The sequence below is a fragment of the Oppia nitens genome, unplaced genomic scaffold, assembly GCF_028296485.1.
Source record: "Oppia nitens isolate AA-2021 unplaced genomic scaffold, nextdenovo-longstitch-racon4-pilon3 scaffold2_pilon_pilon_pilon, whole genome shotgun sequence".
NCBI classification, from domain to species: domain Eukaryota; kingdom Metazoa; phylum Arthropoda; class Arachnida; order Sarcoptiformes; family Oppiidae; genus Oppia; species Oppia nitens.
This window is the reverse complement of record NW_026533210.1, coordinates 7,114,941-7,136,425: the sequence shown is the minus strand read 5'-3', so window position 1 is coordinate 7,136,425 and position 21,485 is coordinate 7,114,941. Positions and strand designations below refer to the sequence as shown.

Below are 21,485 nucleotides of genomic sequence, written 5' to 3'. Positions count from 1 at the left end.
GTATATTTAACTAATTTTAAGAAAATAATGATTTTTTCCACAATAAAAAAACTCAGACACAGTTATGGAAAAAAATTATTACTAAAATTTTATTTGAGTGCATCAATGTTGGCAATGTACCTCTCTCATTAATACTAACAAAATAACATAAATTCAAGGCAACTATCATATCAAAAGTCTAAATACAAGTATAACTAATGTATACTAAAGTAAATACTGTATTAATGTATATAATTTATAGTGCTATGCACTCAAATGTATTTGACTGGGATTGGGATACTTTCAAGGATATAAAAATAGTTGACAATAATATATAATGTTATATACAGGATTATATGAAAGTAATATTACTATTATATAATATTAACTATTATTTTGCAAATGCAAAAAACTATAAAAATTATATTTTATATTATTGTGTTGTTATGGTTTAAAAAATATAATGTATAAATAGTAAAATTAGACTATAATAAAGTACCAATAAATTATTTACAAACAAAATAAATTGTTAAATTATTAGATTTAACATGAAAATGCAATTAGATTTTGTTGTTAAATGTTTAGTTATCTTAAATCATTAGTACTGTAAATATTTGCATAGCAAACATGACCAAGCCATTGTGTAATTGACCATGATGATTTACCACTACAAAATATAATCAATGTTAATATTGATATTATATTCTTTAAAAAACATAATATTAATAAAAAAATTCAATTATTTTAATATGCAAATAACTTTAAGACATTCGTATAATAAAAATATATTAAACATATTTATTATTATTATTAAACTAATAAGATATTTAAGATTGTAAGATATTTAAATCATAAAACATTAAAAATATTATTATTAGGTATAATAAACTTACAAATTATAGTTATATAATAGATATTAAGATAATGTATATTTGATATATTATATGCATTTTATAATTATTCAAATTTATTGCATAAACAGTACTGTCAGTGCATGTGTTTAGGCCTATTCTATAGCATACTCCCTAAGCGGTAACCGTTAATACAGCGCCCTAAGTGGCAATGCATTACATACCTGTTTGTATAAATACCTGAATAGTGATTGTATGTGTGTGTGTGTGTTGTCATAACATACCTGTGCACCAAACACAACATCCCAGTTCTCTCTTTACATATAATATTATAGCAATAGAGACGTATTCTGTGTATATAATAGTAATAATAATAATAATTTCTTTGAAACACATGAGACACACCTATTTATTTGTGTTGTTATGTATGACCATTGAATTAATAATAAAACACAAAAAATAATAATATTTTGACTAAAAATATATCCAAAATTAATGAAAAAATCATTTCTACAATAATATATAAATTATGATGATGATAAATTCATAAATTATCAGTGTGCTACATTTTATTTTTTAAAATAAAAATAAATAAATTTTGTAACAGTTATCATAATGATGTAAACCAAATAAAATAATAATAATTTTGTAAATGTTAATTAATTAACTCTCAATTTTTTTATATATCAAATATACAATTTCATAAATATTTTTTACATTTGATATCATCATCAATATTTGGTTAATAAATTTTGTTAGCTATAGTTAAAAACAGCATTATCTTTTTTTATATTGAAAATTTTTACACAAAATTGTATTTAGCAATACAACTAATTTTTTTTATCATTTTTATATGTTGTAACATATTTCATATGTGTTAAATTGTGTGAAAGGTTAATTTTTTAAATAAGTAATTAAAATCAAATTCAATTTAAATGTGATTATATTGATTGCAACCTAAATGTCCTGTTTTTGAAACCAAAAAAAATGTCATTAAATTATTTGCAAATCAAGTCATCATCTCTTTTATTATTATTATTATTATTGTTATTAATATTGTTATCCATTGTTAGCGTTAAATGTAAGTAAATTAAAATACCAATTGATTGTAATAATAATATTAATCTTATATTACATATCTATTACATAAATAGGTGACAATTATTGCAACTATGAGCTAATAGGCCGGACGTCCGCCCAATTGAGTGCCTCATCACAAATTAGTGCCGATAAGGCACCCAAATATGCTGTACTTCACGGTAGGCATCAATTTATTTATAATTATTATTATAAATACCCAAAATTATAATAATTGACAAATATTACTGTATTATATAATTGTAATGTTAATGATATGTTTGTCATAAAGTATATCCATTTCAACAAATTTATTTAATTAGCATAAAGTTTATACAATAAAATCACTTGAAAATAATAAACAATATAATATTACTTATATAATATACAATATATCAAAAACAAAATATTTGTATTAATATCTCTTATTTCAAATAATTTTATTTGACACTTAATTTATTAACTTATAAACTGAATTTGATAAATTATTACAATTACAATATATTTTATTGATTAGAAATATGATATAAATAATAGTTTATTGAATTTCAATATTTGTTTATCAATAATACCACATTATGTGATCCACATATTTTATCATTTGTATTATATAATAAGTATTTAATATACTATTATTTTGCTATCAAATAATTTCAAGTGCAATGATAATAATACATGTGGTAAATATTTGAGATAAATTATATAGCAATTAATTTTATTAACTGATAATTTAAAAAAAAAATTGTAAATTTTTTACTAACAATACCCGACGGGTTGGTTGTCATATATAAATATATTACTGACCAAACAGAGGGATCAGTTTGGACGGCCGGACAAAACGACTTTTCCCAGTACTTGCAAATCGATTTGGGAAAACAATACAATATATCTGCCATCGGATCCCAAGGCAGACAACACACACAAGAGTTTGTCCAGGAATTCAAGTTAGAGACCGGCATCGATGGACACGATTTTTCAGTCTATAGGGACAGAAACGGCAACATTAAGGTTACCACCAATTGATAACAGTCTAGTTTCCGTGTCTTTTGTTTGACCACTAATTTGTGGCTAAAAATTACTCTTATATATTGTTTGGGTGATGGATACTAACTAACTAATACATGATTAATGTGACCAAAACTAATGGCAAAACTTAATATATTTATTTAACATTATTAACAAATCACTTATTAACTTACCGTAACACTTAATGCACAATATTTTTTTAATTAATATTTAAATTTTTTAATATAAAAAAATTAAAACAAATTGCTGTTAACTTAAAACTTAACAATTATTAACAAACTGATCACTACTACAATTAGGTCCTTCCTGTTGGACAGCAGTAAGTGGTGACTATTTGCAGCACTTGACTATTGATTTGGGAAATATCTATAACTTGACAGCAATAGCAACTCAGGGCCGGTCTTTCACTAATGAATATATTAGCGCTTATTATCTTCTAGTCAGTGATGGCGGAGACTTCTGGAGAATGGCCTACTCTGACTCTGAAGGCTATGACCAGGCATTCAATTACTACTTAATTACTAACACTTTCAATGCATCTCTTTTTTTATTATCCTTTTACGATATAACTTATACTTTTAATTTATCCATATTTTCTAAATTTTATTTAATTTTTTTTTTAATTTAAGTTTGTTTTAAATTTTATAGAGTATTATGTTTTATAATTTTATTCGATATATTTTCTTAATGATTAATAAATGTTAATTTTTAATCAAATATTTAATTTAAAAATAGCTATTCAAAGGCAACAATGATGGTAACAATGTAGTCATCAATCGGTTTGATCCACCGATTATTGCTCAATATATACGAATCAATCCGACCCGTTGGAGGGATAGGATCTCAATGAGAATCCAATTATATGGATGCGATTATCGTAAATAATTTTATATTATTATTATTACTGTATTAAAGTGTTATATTTTAATTTCAATTATCAATATTATCATTAGATGCCATTCCACTGCATTTTGACGGCCAATCATTGATACTGATGGACCTTAAGAAGCGACCCATCGATGGTTCATACGATGATGTGTTTCGGTTTCGTTTCCGAACCAATGCGGCCAACGGCAACATATTGTACAGTCGGGGAACTCAGGGAGACTTTATGGCACTCCAGTTGTTTCAAAACAAAATGGTCTTTTCAATTGATTTGGGCGGCGGTGGTCTTATTGAAGAGATATCGGCCGGCAGTCTACTCGATGACAATCTCTGGCACGATGTCCTTATTTCACGCCGCGGTCGTGACGTACTGTTTAGTGTCGACCGGGTATTGGTTCGCCATTATCTCAAAAGTGATTACATGCGCCTGAATCTCAATCACGATCTGTTCATCGGTGGTATTCCCATCAAAATTGATAATCCAATGAATACTAGAGAAAATTTTAGCGGTTGTATTGAAAATCTGACATTTAATTCAACAAACATTGCATATGAAATACAAATGGATGAAAGAAACTTTGTCTACGGAAAGTTGGGTCAAATACAGTACTCATGTTTGGTATGACTCTCTAACAACTTAAACATAGTCTAAGTTTGAAATAATTAACAAAATTTAATGAACAGTTTCCTCAAGTGGTTCCCATAACATTCAATACGGGAGAATCGTATATAAAAGTTGAGGGTTTTATGGTACCATTTATGAACACTAGTTTTGATTTTCGCACATTCAATGAGGACGGCCTACTATTGTACCATAAGTTTTCCAGTTCTGGCTTTGTTATGGTATATAAATTATATCATTAGATCAAATAAATAATCAGATTGATCTAGGTTACTAATCAAAATTTTTGAATTTTATTGAACAGCTATTTTTAGAAAAAGGCAAAATTGTGATCAAATTTCAAGGTTCAAACACACCGGTAGTTCAGTTGGATCCGTTCGACCAGAAGCTAAATGATGGCTTATGGCATACCATTGTTTTGATACTTAGAAAAGATAATATTGTCCTATCATTGGACGGAATTCCCAGTATGACTACCCGATCATTTGATATGTTTACCGGTCAGATATATCAAGTGGGCGGAGGTTACCACGGAATGTCAGGTTTTGTTGGTTGTATGCGTTGGATATACATTGAGGGCCGATATGTCAATGTGGAGACATTACCGCCTGAAAGGATAATCAAATCCCAGGACACCGACATAACGATTAAAGCGTGTCAAATGGTAGACAGGTGTCACCCGAACCCCTGTGAACACGGAGGTGCCTGTAAACAGGATAATCTTGACTTCTATTGCGATTGCGGTGGAACTGGTTATATGGGTGCAGTTTGTCATGTGGCCAGACATCCGTTATCATGTGCGGCTTATAAAATTGATAACCCGAAATCAAGGAAAGCCGATGTCCAGCTCGATGTTGACGGCAGCGGACCGTTAGAGCCATTTTGGGCCACTTGTCTCTTTCCGAGCGATGATAAATCGCAGATTATAATACATCACCGAAACGAAGAGGCGACTGAGGTTCGCGGCTATAACTTACCCGGATCTTACATACAAGACATCAAATATGACGCACCATTTGAACAAATTGTCGAAATTGTCAACCGATCCATTGCTTGTCAGCAAAAATTGAAATACGAGTGTCTTAATGCACGGCTACTTAATACACCCGGTATTTATGATGACTACCCACAACATGATTGTCATATACAATAACATATTTTTTTTGTTTGTATAATTATAGCACCGATGGGCGCAGAATTACAACCGTTTTCGTGGTGGGTCTCGCGAAACAACCAAAAGATGGACTATTGGGGCGGCTCTCTGCCAGGTTCCCGGAAATGCCTGTGCGGTCTATACGGCACGTGCAAAGATCCCCGAAAATGGTGTAATTGTGACGCCGCTACTGTATGTATAAATGCTATCATCGACACCACCACAACACTGGAAAAAACTTAATAATTGTTTAAACTTTTATAGGAATTATTGAATCAAAATGAATTTTATGTGGATGAGGGCGATCTGACCCAAAGAGAATACCTACCGGTGCGACAGTTAAGATTTGGCGACACAGGAGGTAACTCACAGTCGCGACGAATGGGTAAATACACATTGGGTCCACTTATTTGTGAAGGCGATACCCTGTTTGAGGATATCGTTACCTTCCGTTACGAAGACGCCACTATTGAATTATCGCCGTTTGATTTGGGACCAGCTGTTGATATATATTTGCAATTCAAAACTACTGCCGAATTTGGTGTCATTTTTCATCAGAGAGGACCCGAAGATTTCATAAAGTTGTCGATAGTTAATGGAAAGACACTTCAGTTTTCATATTCATCGGGAAATGGTTTACAACAAGTGTCAGTTGAGGCCTCCTATCGACTCAATGATAACAATTGGCACTCAATATTGGTCGAGAAGAACAAAAAAGAAGCCCGACTTGTCATTGATGGCCAATTAACTAATGAACAAAGACTCAGCACCGGCGCACTCGTCCGTCCATTACATTTAACGTCCCATTTTGTGATCGGCGCCACTACTGAGTATCGGGAAGGCTATGTCGGTTGTTTGCGATCTCTATTAATCAATGGAATGGCCATTAATTTAGGCCGATATGCATTGGAAGGAATGTATGGTATAAGCAAAGGATGTGTTGGCAAATGTGAATCCAATCCTTGCCTTAACAACGGCACATGTATTGATCACTACAATGGTTATGCCTGCGACTGTCAATGGACAGCATTCAAGGGTCCGATTTGTGCCGATGAGATTGGCGTCAATCTGCGATCAGACATATATATTCGATACGATTTTGAGACATCCATTTCCACACTCGAAGAATATATAAGAGTTGGATTTACGACAACAGTGCACAGGGGTCTCATACTTGGCATATCATCGTTCACTGATGAATATCTAAATCTAATGATGTCTAATAGTGGTTTGTATTTATTTAATATAATGCTTAAAAAACTATTATTTCATATTTAATTAATAAATCATTGTTTTTGTTGTTGTTTTTTCAGGTCATCTAAGACTTGTACTTGACTTTGGCTTTGAAAGGCATGAGATAATCATTGTAGAGGAAAACTTTGCATTAGGACAACACCACGACATTACTATTAGGAGATCAAATAGAGGCTCACGTATTACCATTTGGGTAATCTTTTTTGTGTTGAAATTAAAATATTTTATTAAAGTATTTTTATATATAAAATAAAATCTGTTACTAAATTGAAAAATATATGACCCATTGATTAGGTGGACAATTATGAACCGAAAATCTATACGTTTAAGATTAGTGGTAAAGCCGACGCACAATTCAATCGTCTCAAAAGTATATACATTGGACGCAATGAAACAATGGATACGGGAGAGGGATTTAGTGGCTGTATATCAAGGGTTACGTTTGACGATCACTTTCCACTCAGACGTCTCTATCAAGAAAACCGAAGAGGAAATGTCCAGTCATTTCCAAAGGGTGTCGAAGTCTATGAGGACACGTGTGGTATTGAACCGGCCACTCATTCACCCGGTGCGTACAAATTGACTTGAATTTATTGAAAAAAAACTAACTTAAATTTTTACCACTACTACTACTACCAGAAATGACCGAAACACGACCCCCACCTACTCTGGCTCCGGGCGAAAAATTACCAGACATTCCACAAGCAATAAACACTGGTGCCATTGTTGGTGGTGTTATCGCTGCTATTGTTGTGATCATAATTATCGGACTGTTCGCCAGTGGACGGTTTGCTGCCCGACAAAAAGGTGATTATGTAACCCACGAGGACAAGGGTGCCGAACATGCCATAGATCCCGACACCGCTGTCGTTAAAGGAACCACAGGTCCCGATGTGACCAAAAAGAAAGAGTACTTCATTTGAACGAAAGGATAGAAAGAAAGAAACGACAATTTTTTTACAGAAAATAGAAATATATATATATTTGAAACCACTTTTACAAATGTTTTTTAATTAATAGATCTGTTTTTTGTCTGTTTTTTAATAATAATTCTGAAATATACACACACTTAACGTTTAATTTTTATATAAGTAATATATATATTATATATAAAAGTTGGCACTATTTTTATGACAATATTTAAAGAGAAATATTGATTTAATAAAATAAATTATTAATTATAAAACTGAATATTGGTTTTTATTGGAATTTTTTATTTTATTTTCTCTCCAAATAATTAAAGTTAAGTTATTTTCGGAAATTATAAATCTATAAATAATTATATTATATTATAATTATTTTAAATAAGTACTTTTCAGGATTAAATCAGGATATTTGGGAAAATCCCAAAAGTTTCCGAAAAATAATTGAATATAAGTTATAAATAATTAATAAATAATTATAGAAATTAACAAAATACGTCAACCCATCAAAATAATTAAAACTTTTTAAACGTGACATCAACAGGAAATTAGATGCAAATATAAAATCATAAAAATTCACTTAAAATTTTTTACCACTTAATTCATCATGATTATTTTTTATTGTTTTTGATTTATATTATATTTTTAGTAGCTTTTTATAAATGATTAAATTACTTATTATTATTATTACTACAGTACTACTACTAATAATAATTTTATTACAAGGATTTCCATTTAAGTTATATCTGTGCTGTATTTTTTTTTAAAAATAGTAAATAATTAAATGTATCTATTTTAATTAGGCTGTTTAAAAATAATAATATATTACATATGCCAGTCAATTAATTAAAAGCTATTAAAATAAAATCTCTATCTAGACTTTAAGGTTTCACTTTTTAACTAAATACCATGTATTTTAAATCATAAATCTAGTAATATATTATAATATAAATGTAATTTATAAAAGTTTTTATATATAAATAATATTATATACTGTATATTAATTAGTAGTTTTTTTAAATACAGTATATATATATACCGAATATCATAGTTCTAATCATAACATCACTTATGATAATAATAATAATATTATTAATAATAATATAGTATTAATAATATTTTTCTAATTAAAAATTGGGTCAATGCATGTGAATTATATAGTTTGAAAGACAAATCAATAGATTTTTTTATTTTTTTGAAAATTTAATGTTAAAATTTACACGAATGAAAACAAGGTTATAGTTGCTGTCATGTATTTTTTTTTTTAATTTTAATACACACTATGTATGACTATCACTATCACTATCACTTAAATTTCGATTTAAATTAATGCAACATTTGTTTCATAACTTTTATAGTTAGTTCATTTAAACTAAAAATCTATAATTAAATAAATAAATACATCTATTTAGCAAATTTAAGAGAAAAATTTATTTGAAAAAATCAATTTTAAATACAATATACTGTAATTAGTAGTATTAGTATTTATACATAATTTTTCTCATCAAACAATAGATTATTGCATAAAAGTCAATTTAATATTTATTTATTTTTATTTTATTAATATTTTTCAGTTTTTATTCAATCATTAATTTCCAAAATATATATATTCATATATACAGTATAAATAAATATACAATTCTATTATTTAAATAAATAAAATAATTTATAATTCTTTATTTTTTCAATAATATATTTTTTAAAAATATATCATTTTATATGTGGTGTGTTTGTGTGTATGTATGTTAGTGTGTGTGACTATTAATCAAACTCTGATCAAACCTATATATATATATATTAACTTAAATTATAATATAATATATAATAAAAGTCATAATCTTTAGTTTTTATATGTCGTCTAAAGACAATTTGAAAGTCACTTTGATTTAATGTCGATCTCTCACTGAATAATATAATTCAGTTTATAAGTGATTGCATTTTTTTTGTTAGATGAATATAAATACAATTAAAATTGTATTAATATTCATATAATATTTAATAATATATATATTAACATCAAATATTATATATAGAATTTTAAATAATATATAGTATATATATAAACAAATAAAAATATAATTTAATAAATACAGTTAATTACAATAATGTTAAATAAAATATTTTAATAATTAATTTATATAGTTATAGCTTTTGTTGAATGTTTTATTGGACATAAAATACTACTACTAATAATAAATATAAAAATTAAATTAAATTTTAAGACTTAACTTCTGTAATAATATCCCAGAGACAGACTCTCCTATCGAAAGAACAGGTGAACAGATGGATACTATTTGGTTGATTAAGAGCAGCGAATGAACAACAGGTAACCATTCGGTCGTGTTGTGATCGGGACAGACGGCACACCCGATTGCCAGATAAATCATATACTCGGACGTGTCGGTTGTCCAGTGGAATGGCTATTAGGTTGTCCTCTTCGGATACGGAAAACTTGTTTAGCGGTGACTCAACGTATATCGATGTCAACGCTGATCGCATATTTCGCAACTATTAAACAAATAAATAAATTTATAGGTAATGTTAAAATGTATTCAACAACAAAAAACAATTTTGTTAAATAATAACAAAATATTATTATAATCCATTAGTTTTAAAAAATAGTTCAAATATAACATTTATAGGTTAACGGATGTGTTGGTTGTGTAAGTGGGCGCACATATACTGTATATACCCATATAGTCATAGCGCTTACCGTATGAATAAATTTATAATTATGTTATATATTTATATTACGGTAACGAAAAATGTAGTGTTATTTTATAATAATTTTTTTTAAAAAATCATTTCACTTACGTCCCACACTTTTAGTGTCCTATCATCAGAACCAGAGATGACTTTATCGGTACCCAAAAATGAGGCCGACATGACTGACCTTTAATAGAGTGAAGTAACAATAATAATAATAATTACAATTTACATTAACTTTTCATTTGTCAATAAAAAATAAAATTGCAAACAAATTAAAAAATATAGTTTATTGACATCAACAACAATAATAATAAAAAAACAGATTATAATTGACATACTCTGTGTGTCCCTGAAATACGGAGACGGAATGTATGGCATCCCGAAAGTCCCACAAACGGAAAGTAGTGTCGTGCGATGAGGTCACTATTAGTCGGGTCGAGCCGTGAGCGCATACATCAGTCAGCTCTTGATCGTGTCCGGCAAGTTGTACTACTAGTTCACCCGTTTGAATATCATAAATATTGGCCGTACGATCCCATGAGGCGGTAACACACTGGTCAACACCGGATATCCAATCACATGAAATTACAACACTTTGATGGCCAGTCAGTTCACACAGCGGTGTCTTAATTTGTATGGAATCTTCAGATTTTTGATTAACCAATTGGTGATCATTTGTCCCGTCTTGCATGGCTTCGTCGGGCTCTAAATTTCTCTGTAAATGCTGGCCATTCAAATCAAGATCAGAAACAATCGTTAACAACAAAAAAAATCGGCGGTTAGTTAGCACATACCAGTTCTAAGTTGGGTCTCCATATATGTGAAGTACCATCACCGGCGGCAGTCATTATAAGATCATAATTCGGATGAAATTTAACACAATTCACTGAACAACCGGTGTGTCCAACATATGTCAAAAGGGGTGTCAGATTTGCGTCCATTTTGGTAACGTCTGACACGACAGCTGTTCCATCTTTAATAAAATGTACGATTTATTTGAATAATAATTTTTTTTTATAACAATAGATGAGTTGTATAAACCTGCAGAAGCGGTGGCTATAAAATGTTTTTGTTGTTTAACGGCTGACGTGATATACCAAAGTCCATCCTTATGCCACTCATATTTGCCGACCTGATGTGCCGTCACATTCTGACCTTTAAAAAGGTTACGTCCCGTTGCCTTTAATTTATAGGTTGACTTGATTTTTGCCGATAATTGGGAAGCTTTTTGATTGAAATAATTGATTATCGATAAAAAAACTCACATTTGATATTTATAGCCTATATATCAATATATTGAGTGTCAGTCAACACATACCGGTTACCATTGAGTCCCGTTTGACGGAATTTACTGACAATTTCTGTTGTAATGCCCTGTTCTGGACATCAGTTTGTGGTGTTCCTGAAGACAGAATTAGCTCTTCCAATGTCTCGACTCTTTCTTTAACTTTTTTAAAATTTTGTTTATTAATAGTTAATATTTTTTTTTAGTATTTGAAAGATAAAAAATATGATATTATTTATCGTTATATTTTTATATAAAACTAAATCATAGGAAAAATTTCAAACAGAAAAAAATAATTATATAAAGAAAGTCATGAAAAATGTCAAAATCTAAGTGATTAGAGAAAGTGATTATATAAATGAAAATCTAAAATGTTAGTCAATACTACTACTACTATATAATTGTTTTTTACAACTAAATAGTTATCCAAATAAACCGGTTTAAGAGTTAATAAAATACTGGATTTATTATTATTATTAAAAAAAACAACTAAAAAATTTATTTCGTTGAAATCGTCTGATCTCACAAACAAAATATAAAAAAAAAAGATTTACAAACAAAATAATAACGAAAAACAAAAATTATGATAAATTATTTACTGCAATAAAAACTATTCAAAAAAAAAATTTCCTAACTTAGTATAAGATATACAACAACAACAAAAAAATAGCAACAAAAACGAGATTAAAATTATAATAATAAAAACTAAATAAATTAAATCATAAAATCAATGGTCACTTACGGGCAACGTTTTCGGTGATCAATCCGTCAAACTCTTTCTCAATTTGACCGAAAAGATGATGTAATCGATGTCTGCGTTTAGTTAGCGATGGATTAGACATTATTATCGATACATTGCTTAATATTATATCATTGATTGCATTGATAGACATATTTATAAATAATATATATATTTTTATAAAAATAGATACACTGTTTTATATCATTTACAACAAAAAACTAACTGTTTTATTACAATAAAATTTATGGTAAAGTATACTAATTATGTAATTTCTGATAAAAATAAGGCGTTAATAAACGTATAAAAATAATTTTATGAACAGTTTCGGAGACAAATAAAATAATTTTATAATACTATTACTATTTATCTTAAAAAACAAATACACAATTTATATATAAATATTTATTAAAAAAAAATAAGACTAATTGTTTCAAATGGTTTTAGCATTATTATTAATAATAATACTATTATTATTATTGTTTATATCATTATAATATCATATCATATATTTATACAAATTTATTGTATTTACATTTATACAATAATTATAATATAGGAATATATGCACATATGATATAACAGTAAAATTTATATTATTATTAAAATATAAATTATATTTTTATAAAAACAATAATAGATAAATAACTTAATTATTGAATAAATGAAAAACAATTGCAAATATTTAAGATATTATTATTATTATTATTAAAAAACAAATAAAAGTAAAAGTAATGACAAAAAACATATCGTATATTAAATATTTGTCTTTTTTGAAAAATAAAATAAAATCATAAAAAATTAATTAATGTTTAAAACTAAATGCAAATGTTTGCGAAAAAAATATTCATTGATTGATAAGTAAATGCAATGAATAATCAAAAAATATTTTTTATGATATCATATATTAGATTGTAATCAATGGTCACACAAACCTGATGTCTGGATTATCGGTCATCACCTCACCATTGGTCACATATTTGTTACGATGTTTGGTGGCCGACATCGTGTCTATGGGTGTGTGAGTGTGTGTTGTGGACAGTGATGTTAATGAGCACCGGTGGTGGGCTCAGCACTGGGCGCTTGCAATCTGACTGTCTGTGTGTGTGTGTGTTGGGGACTGTCAGGTGTTGTACTGTATACTTATGGTGTGATCATTAGGACGACTAATACTGTACTACTACTACTAAAACACAACTAATTAAAAGCACAGTTAGTTGTTATATGAATGCCTCTATAGTATACACAGTAAACTGCAATATAATTATATAAATGTATTAAATATATATAACTAATAATAATAATAATAATAAACACTTGATTTACTACCACTACTACAGCACAAGCAGTGACTCCAATGCATACATAATAATAACACTAATAATAATAATAATAATAAAACATTGCATTCAATGTTATGTGTTGTGCAATGAGTGATACGTTTTCACTGATTAGCCAATCATTTTTGATGAGCCAGTCATATATATATATACAGACACTGTTTATTAGACTATAGCCTATAGGGGTTGGTATCACTCAGCTATATATTCTGTGTATTGAATAATATAAATATTTTAGAGGTCACACTAAAAGGGGGTCTTGTTTTTTATATATAGTTATACTATATATGAATGATGAGTAGTAGTGGAATCAATCAATAATTGTAATCAATGTTTGTGTTAATAGATGTCTCTGAGAGTGTATTTGTTTACATATTGTATAAGTGTCTCATGTGTTCAATCAAATCAATGCATTGACTATTGATATCATATATTAATAATACATATTATGTGACCAATAGTTTTGGTTATGTTTTTTGTAAGTGTTATGTCTTGAAGAGGTTTGTCACCAAAAAAACAGATGAAATAGTGTTTTTTGTGTCGAAGAAGAAGAATAGAATTCTTAAGAAACAAATGTCTGTACAATTGAGACACTATTTTCGGTTGTTGTCGTCGACAACAATGAAGAGCTGCCGCAGCAATAAGTTATTGGCCAACAATTTTATCATCGATTTCAATGGTTTTTACAGAAGTAAGTGATTTTTGTCGTTGTTGTGGTCAATACCTATCAAACCGATTGTCAAAAAATATGAGAAATTAATTATATTGTAAAATATTTTTCCGATATTTATTTAATATTGATAGACATGTCGACAGTTGCCGAAGTTGTCCGACCAACTGATCCCAATTTACCGGTAGAGATAATGGATGTTGAAGAATACCGAAGAATGAATGGCATCGAGTGTTTCGGTAATTCAGTGGCCGATCCGATCAAGACGTTTGATACCTATCGATGGCATCCGAATTTGTATCGCCGTATCAAAGAAATTGGTTATCAAACAACGACACCCATTCAGGCCCAGTCACTGCCCATTGTGTTTGATAAGAGAGATATAGTCGGTATCGCCAGTTCGGGCTCCGGGAAGACACTGAGCTTTGTATTGCCAGCTCTCGTATGTTTGTCTCTTACATAACTTAAAAAACTATTTATGTCTAGTAATGTTAACGAATTATATGATGTCTACTAAAAAATTCAGATGCGATGTATGACATCGAAACAGGATCTATGGCCGCGTTGTCTAATACTGACGCCGTCGCGAGAGTTGACCCATCAGATCGAAAAAGTGATAAAAAGTTTCCGATTTGTACGATCTATTTGTCTGTACGGTGGCGTCTCATATGAAGTACAGGAGATGCTCTTAAACAAAGCTAATCCTCATATAGTGATCTCTACTCCATCTCGACTCGAAACCATCTTCCAGAAAGGTATTACAAAACTGGATAACGTAGACTACGTTGTGGTCGATGAGGCCGACCTTATGTTGAAGTCAGGCCAACAGTCATCGTTTGCCCACATAATGAATAATTTGCCCAAAAAACGTCAAACGCTAATGTTTTCGGCCACTTGGCCGCCATCAGTCCAAAAGTTAGCCGAACAATATCTGGACAATTATATTCGGGTTAATGTTTCACAAACACAATCACTGTCTTCGTTAACTGTTAACAAAAATATTGAACAAATTGTTAAAGTTGTCAAAGAGAGTGAAAAAGAAGATAAATTGCTAGAAGTGATGAACGAATTGGTGCCATCGGTAACTGGTTTTATAAAGACTATTATATTTGTCAGATCTAAGAGAACAGCCAATCGATTGGTGAAATTTCTAAAGAAAGAGTCATTTCCGGCCCGTGCTTTCCATTCAAGTAAACATCAAGAAGAAAGAGATTATATAATCAGAGGTTTGATTTTTAATAATTTTAATGTTATTTTTTATAATTATTATTATTTGTATAGAGTTTAGAAAGGGAGTCATTCCTATACTAGTAGCCACTGATGTTGCCTCAAGAGGATTGGGTATGTCCTGAAAGCAAATTATGTATTACCGGTAATATTGACATAATATTGAAATTATTTTTTTATATAGATTTTATAAATGTAAAATTTGTTATCAATTATGACTTTCCATCACAAATGGAAGATTATATACATAGAATAGGTAGAACTGGTAGGTATAAAGAAACGGGAAAAGCGCTCACATTTTTTACGGCTAAAAATATTTATCATAAATCAAATCTAATTGAACTCTTAAAAGAGACTAAACAAACAATCGATAAAAATTTAATTGATTTAACTGAAGAATCTGAAGATAATATCATCAAAGATGATAATAATAATAATAATGACAAAGATTCGGGATATGAGAGCTCTGGAGAGGGAAACGATTTAGACAACGATGAAGACGAGTCATCCTCTAGTGAGTGGACATCTGATGATGAATCAACTAATAAAACTAAAAAGTTATAAATTTTTGATTTGTAATTATAATAGAAATATATATATATATCTCTACTCATATAATAAAATAATTTAATTATTTATGTTTTGACAATTAATTATTATTATTTAATAATTAACATTAAAGCATATGTGAGGAAGTTATACAGCATTTTATTCTGCAATTTATGTCAAACATAAACATTTTTTTATTCATAAATATTATTGTGTAATAAATATAATATCACTGGTATTGTTGACAATTATTTGCGAGTTTATAAATTATTATAAATGTTAAATGAGGTTAAATTTAGATAATATATAATTAATGATGTGTACTTAATTATGGTAAATATACTGTAATTTTATGAAATAAGATATTATAATTTTTGATAAATAATATAAATGCATTTACTAAATACTAATGAATCATTTAATAATGAAATATAAGATTATTGTTTTATATAATGTACTAAAATATTCTAAACATTTATATATATATATATAAAATATAACTTATTGTTGTATTGTTATCACACAATAATAGTGTCAATTTGATAAAAAGTTATTTTCACGTCAATGAATACTTTTGTATACCCAAAAATTATTTTAAATAATATTTTTTTTTTGAGAATTGTCTTGCATTTTTAAAATTAATTTGTCTTATTTATATTATTAAAATATTTTTTGTTATAAATTTAATGTTAAATATAATGTCATTGAGTGAAAATTAAAAAAAACTAAAAATTAAAATCACATTATATATGATAAATAACATCATTTTGTTTGTTGTTGTTTTAAATACTTTGCACAGAAAACAATATTTTCTTTTCTCTATTTCTATCGATTCCGTTATTATTTAGATAATAATGATTTGGTTCTTCAGTTATTGAATTGCTTAGTAGTGCCTCCTTTTCCATTGACTCGTCATCCTCTTCCCATTGTGAGGCCCTACGAGAGCTTTTGGCACTTTTATTCGCCAATGATTTCTCATATTCAGTATAACCAGAGGATGATGAAGACGACGAAGAGGACGATGAGTCAGACTCTTCCCAGTTTATGAAGAACGAAGTGATTCCGGCCATCACTGCCTGATAAGGAATATTCTGGTTAATTGGGGTTTTTGTTTTAAATATGTAAATAAAAATTATTAATAATTTACTCCAATCAACATAAATGCGGCCACAATTGTCGAGGCAATTGAAAAGTCAAAATGCTCAGACAGCCAACCGCCCAGTGATGGACCCGTTACCTCACTGTAGTATTTTTTTGTTAAGATTTTTCAGTCAAGTTTTTAAAAATTAATATTTAAAATGTTTTATTTTTGATACCCCAATGAATAGAAAGCACTCCAAAAACCCGATACCAAACTATAGGTTGCAATGTTGTCTGAAAAGCCACGATCTCTATAATATTAATAAAGTTTTTAGTATACAATTTTTTTATAAAAATTATTTGGTTACAGTTTTATCCTTACAGTGCAAGATCTAACAATGATTCAAATGTTGGTATAAATGCCACGGCATAGGCAACTCCTACCAGTCCCATGGATGCCACACTCAATAACAGCGATGGCTGTATTGGTAATAGAAAGGACGGTGCTATAAGTAATAATCCGATACCAGTTACAAGCATTCCCAGTGCCATAATTGGGAATTTGTTGTCAAAATAGCCGGAAAACCAACCGACTAGTGGCGAACACACTGTATATGTTGCCGATAATAACAGGAAAACGATTGAAACATATTCCGGACTAATATTCATTTCACGAAAGTGTGGTTCAATAGTCGGATCCAGAAAACTAATGGTCTGAGACACTAACATCACTATTAGGCCGACGACTAATATTTGTGGTATTGATAATAGCCTTAAATATGTGTCAGATTCTGAATCCTTTTTTATGGGCATTACATCTATATTTGATTACAATAGAAAAAATTATAATTGTTTCGCTTATTGTATTATAAAATTAAGGTTTACAATCAATTGGTTTAATGATGTAGAGACATAACGGTATAGTGACTAACATTAGGCCTCCCAATACAAAAAATGGTAAACTATAACCACCCAAACTGTATAGTCCGCCTCCTATTGCTGGCCCAATAGCCATACCCAAGCCTATGAATGTTTCTATTAATCCCTATTTTAAAAAATATAATATAGTATATTAATATCAACAAAAAAAAATTAAACAGTAAATAAGATACAAAAAATAGGTTAATAACATGTATCTGTATATTAACTAAAAATTTAACTAAAGGGTTAATTGAACAAAAACATTGAAAAAATAATATAAACTACATGTTAGTTAACTAAATGTGTATATGTAATTTATTTAATAAAGCATTAATCTAATTATAAATATTTATAAATATAAAATAGATATAAAAATAAATATTAACTTTTAGTAATTAGAGTACAAAATTAACAAATAAATGTTGATTAATAAAAAAATACTAAATAAATTTATATGATATGTATATGTAGTGTATATTTTATTTTAAAAAAAACAACTTACAAAAGCGGTTCCAATATTATTGGGGAAGACCTGCATAATGATGGTATAGGAAGCCGTCGAAAAAGCTGCGGCACCGATGGCCTCGAAAATACGGACAACAAAACAATAAACCGTAAAAATAGTCAAATCGTTGATTCTGTCCAATACACCAAATAATATGTTGGACGCACCGCATACAAACACACCGGATATAAGCATAAAATTAGGTCCAATTTTGGGTATCAATAGACCACAAATTGGACAAAATATCATATCTACCAATGCATAGACACTGAACACAAATCCATAAGTGGTTTCCCTCATCCCCTTCTTCGAAGCCTCCAATGGAAAGAATGGTGCGATCAGTGACATCGATAGCATGGATGTGAACGATATGATAGACAGACAAATCAGTGTTGACTTTTGGTAACCACTATACTTGGCTTTACCGGTAATACCGCTGAGATCTAATTTAGATACTGATAGTCGCCGTTGCGGTGCCAGCGGTTGCCGTATACTCAACGGGTGTCGACTGCGCGGAGTCGCGCCCTGTGATAGTGACCTTTTCGGATGTACTCTATGGTGATGTGACTTTGGATTTCGATTACGTCCCCGACTTCGGTGATGTCGTTTGACTTCATAGACGGTAATATTTGTGTCATTAAATAGTGTCTGTTTTACAGGTTTAATGGTATCGACACTGCTTTCGGTAATAGTGTCCAAATCCTTTTCTGTATTCTCCATATTTGCCACAAATTTCTTATATTTAATTTAAAACTCATTAATTGATAACAATTTTTTAAAAAATATTCATTAAAAAAAATATTTATCTATTAATATCAAACAAAATTATAATTATTAATTCTAAAATTTCTAATAATTTATTAAACAAAGTTTAACACATTTATTTGACTACTAGTTATAGGCAGTACTTCAAGTGGTTGTTCAATTGATTGGCTACACTATCAGTATTGATAAACTGTCTCTTATTTTTTGCACAATACTATGACAGTGTGTGTGTGCCGTGCGTTTGAATGGTTGGTTTGCAATCACCAGGGTGGTCATATAAATTATATCAATAGTTTACAAACAAATGGACACTTTATTTAATAATCTATTAGTCGTCATATAATAATTTGTCGACAAACTCATTGAACAAGTAATCAATAGCACATTAATAAAAAATATAATCATTATTTATCATTTGAAGATTAAAATTGAGTTGAAAATAAATATACAGATTTTATTGTAAATTATTATTATATAACTATATTATTATTATTGGAAATTTCCCAATTAAAGGAAAACGTTCAAATAATATTGAATTTTATACATTATTTTATTATCTATTTTAAATAAAAAATTAACTATAGATAATTAAATATTTCAATGATATTTGTAATATTTAAAATTAATTAATTATTTATATTATAACTAATAAGTTACGTTATGTTAATTTATTATTATATAATTATTCAAAAGTATCTTATATATCACTATTAAAAAAATATTAATTATAATTGCTGGTATAAATGAGGATATAAAACTTTCAGTTATTTTATATTATAAATAATAATAAATAACAAGATTATTAAAACAATTTAAACTTTATAAAATAATTTGCTTAGGTTAAAAAATTCCATAAATCAAAAACTGTTGATTTTTGAAATAATTTGACACATTTACTAAAATATTTAAAAATTATTAACATATGATATCAACTTTAAAAAATAATATTTTTAAATTATTAAATTTATATCTGGTTTCTAATTTTTTCCAATATATTTGTACTTTAATCTGCAATCGTATGACAAAATATTTATTTAATATTTTGTATAAATCGGTAAACAATATCATATATGACACGATATAAATGTTGTTTTTAAGTAATTCACTTTAATTTTAAAAATCTTATGTCAAAATTACATCAATTTATTAAATCAATTAATATAAAATTTATAAAAATAAATAAATTTTGTTTATATAATAGTTGTAATTAATTTTGTTTAATAAGATTTTTGTTTAATTGGTTAGTTATTTAGTCAATATTTAATTAATTAATTTTGTTTAAAAAATTATATTATAGTGTTTTATTTAAATAACTAATTTAAATACAAAGTATTTTATTAATGATTATTATTAAATATCCATAAATACTATATAATATACTAAATCCTAAAATAAACATTAAAAGTTAATACAGTATATTAGTTGTACATTAATTTAATTAAAAATATTTACAATTTTTAATTGACGTAACAAAAATACTATATATATATATTTATACAATATAATGATTATTTTATAGTACATATCATTTAATTGTATGATAAAAATATTAGATGAATATTAATTTTATTAATTATGTAAAATTAATTAAGTTCGTATCTTTATTATAAATATATGTATATAATGTTAATAACATTATCCACTACTTTCTAATATTATTATATAATTATTTTATATAAAATTAAAATATTCTGTAATAATGTTTACTAATAATTAAATTCTAAGTTATAATTACTGTAATGTTTCATTGTTTTTTAATAATTATTTTTATAAAATGATTTTAATATTATATCGTATTAATTATAAAATTAAATCGTATACAATAAAATAGTTAGTCTATCAGTTTTTAATATAAATTTATTATTAATAGTCCTATAAGTATTGTAATAAAAATAGTTATTTTAAACAATGACTTTATAATATAT

At 28.0% G+C, this 21,485-nt stretch overlaps 4 protein-coding genes across 4 annotated transcripts; 2 read left to right on the top strand and 2 right to left on the bottom strand.

Moving 5' to 3' along the window:
- The first annotated feature begins 1,817 nt into the window (after window positions 1–1,817).
- Window positions 1,818–7,909, top strand: LOC128955974 (neurexin-4-like). Its single transcript, XM_054301653.1, has 12 exons — window positions 1,818–1,911; window positions 1,985–2,089; window positions 2,719–2,915; window positions 3,669–3,810; window positions 3,887–4,437; window positions 4,503–4,661; window positions 4,745–5,549; window positions 5,622–5,785; window positions 5,858–6,821; window positions 6,907–7,040; window positions 7,142–7,415; window positions 7,487–7,909. The coding sequence occupies exons 1-12, from the start codon at window positions 1,818–1,820 to the stop codon at window positions 7,768–7,770; spliced, it is 3,873 nt and encodes a 1,290-aa protein (XP_054157628.1). The 3' UTR covers window positions 7,771–7,909.
- A 2,020-nt stretch (window positions 7,910–9,929) lies between these two features.
- LOC128955146 (WD repeat-containing protein 37-like) lies at window positions 9,930–13,752 on the bottom strand. The gene is made up of 8 exons (XM_054300787.1): window positions 13,439–13,752; window positions 12,507–12,577; window positions 11,798–11,926; window positions 11,521–11,703; window positions 11,274–11,452; window positions 10,818–11,203; window positions 10,585–10,663; window positions 9,930–10,278 (listed from the first exon to the last, which is right to left on the bottom strand). The coding sequence occupies exons 1-8, from the start codon at window positions 13,507–13,509 to the stop codon at window positions 9,988–9,990; spliced, it is 1,389 nt and encodes a 462-aa protein (XP_054156762.1). The 5' UTR covers window positions 13,510–13,752; the 3' UTR covers window positions 9,930–9,987.
- A 476-nt stretch (window positions 13,753–14,228) lies between these two features.
- On the top strand, window positions 14,229–16,304 carry LOC128955973 (uncharacterized). The gene is made up of 5 exons (XM_054301652.1): window positions 14,229–14,534; window positions 14,648–14,955; window positions 15,040–15,739; window positions 15,795–15,854; window positions 15,925–16,304. Exons 1-5 carry the CDS (start codon window positions 14,417–14,419, stop codon window positions 16,302–16,304), a joined length of 1,566 nt encoding a protein of 521 aa, XP_054157627.1. The 5' UTR covers window positions 14,229–14,416.
- A 732-nt stretch (window positions 16,305–17,036) lies between these two features.
- On the bottom strand, window positions 17,037–19,916 carry LOC128955080 (MFS-type transporter SLC18B1-like). The gene is made up of 6 exons (XM_054300716.1): window positions 18,793–19,916; window positions 18,255–18,414; window positions 17,752–18,187; window positions 17,606–17,680; window positions 17,437–17,530; window positions 17,037–17,365 (listed from the first exon to the last, which is right to left on the bottom strand). Exons 1-6 carry the CDS (start codon window positions 19,513–19,515, stop codon window positions 17,072–17,074), a joined length of 1,782 nt encoding a protein of 593 aa, XP_054156691.1. The 5' UTR covers window positions 19,516–19,916; the 3' UTR covers window positions 17,037–17,071.
- Window positions 19,917–21,485: the final 1,569 nt, after the last annotated feature.

What these genes read in the sequence shown, in the direction of transcription:
- LOC128955146 (XM_054300787.1), bottom strand. Translation starts at nt 13,509, where the DNA reads ATGTCGGCCACCAAACATCGTAACAAATATGTGACCAATGGTGAGGTG. An exon ending in GATCACCGAAAACGTTGCCC is followed by an intron (nt 11,927 to 12,506) that starts GTAAGTGACCAT and finishes ATTTTAAAAAAG; the next exon opens with TTAAAGAAAGAGTCGAGACA. An exon ending in ACGGGACTCAATGGTAACCG is followed by an intron (nt 11,704 to 11,797) that starts GTATGTGTTGAC and finishes TCAATCAAAAAG; the next exon opens with CTTCCCAATTATCGGCAAAA.
- LOC128955973 (XM_054301652.1), top strand. Translation starts at nt 14,417, where the DNA reads ATGTCTGTACAATTGAGACACTATTTTCGGTTGTTGTCGTCGACAACA. An exon ending in TTTCAATGGTTTTTACAGAA is followed by an intron (nt 14,535 to 14,647) that starts GTAAGTGATTTT and finishes TAATATTGATAG; the next exon opens with ACATGTCGACAGTTGCCGAA. An exon ending in AAGAGATTATATAATCAGAG is followed by an intron (nt 15,740 to 15,794) that starts GTTTGATTTTTA and finishes TTATTTGTATAG; the next exon opens with AGTTTAGAAAGGGAGTCATT.
- LOC128955974 (XM_054301653.1), top strand. Translation starts at nt 1,818, where the DNA reads ATGTCATTAAATTATTTGCAAATCAAGTCATCATCTCTTTTATTATTA. An exon ending in AAATACAGTACTCATGTTTG is followed by an intron (nt 4,438 to 4,502) that starts GTATGACTCTCT and finishes TTTAATGAACAG; the next exon opens with TTTCCTCAAGTGGTTCCCAT. An exon ending in GCTCACGTATTACCATTTGG is followed by an intron (nt 7,041 to 7,141) that starts GTAATCTTTTTT and finishes CCCATTGATTAG; the next exon opens with GTGGACAATTATGAACCGAA.
- LOC128955080 (XM_054300716.1), bottom strand. Translation starts at nt 19,515, where the DNA reads ATGGAGAATACAGAAAAGGATTTGGACACTATTACCGAAAGCAGTGTC. An exon ending in CATCATTAAACCAATTGATT is followed by an intron (nt 18,188 to 18,254) that starts GTAAACCTTAAT and finishes AATCAAATATAG; the next exon opens with ATGTAATGCCCATAAAAAAG. An exon ending in TCATTGTTAGATCTTGCACT is followed by an intron (nt 17,681 to 17,751) that starts GTAAGGATAAAA and finishes TTAATATTATAG; the next exon opens with AGATCGTGGCTTTTCAGACA.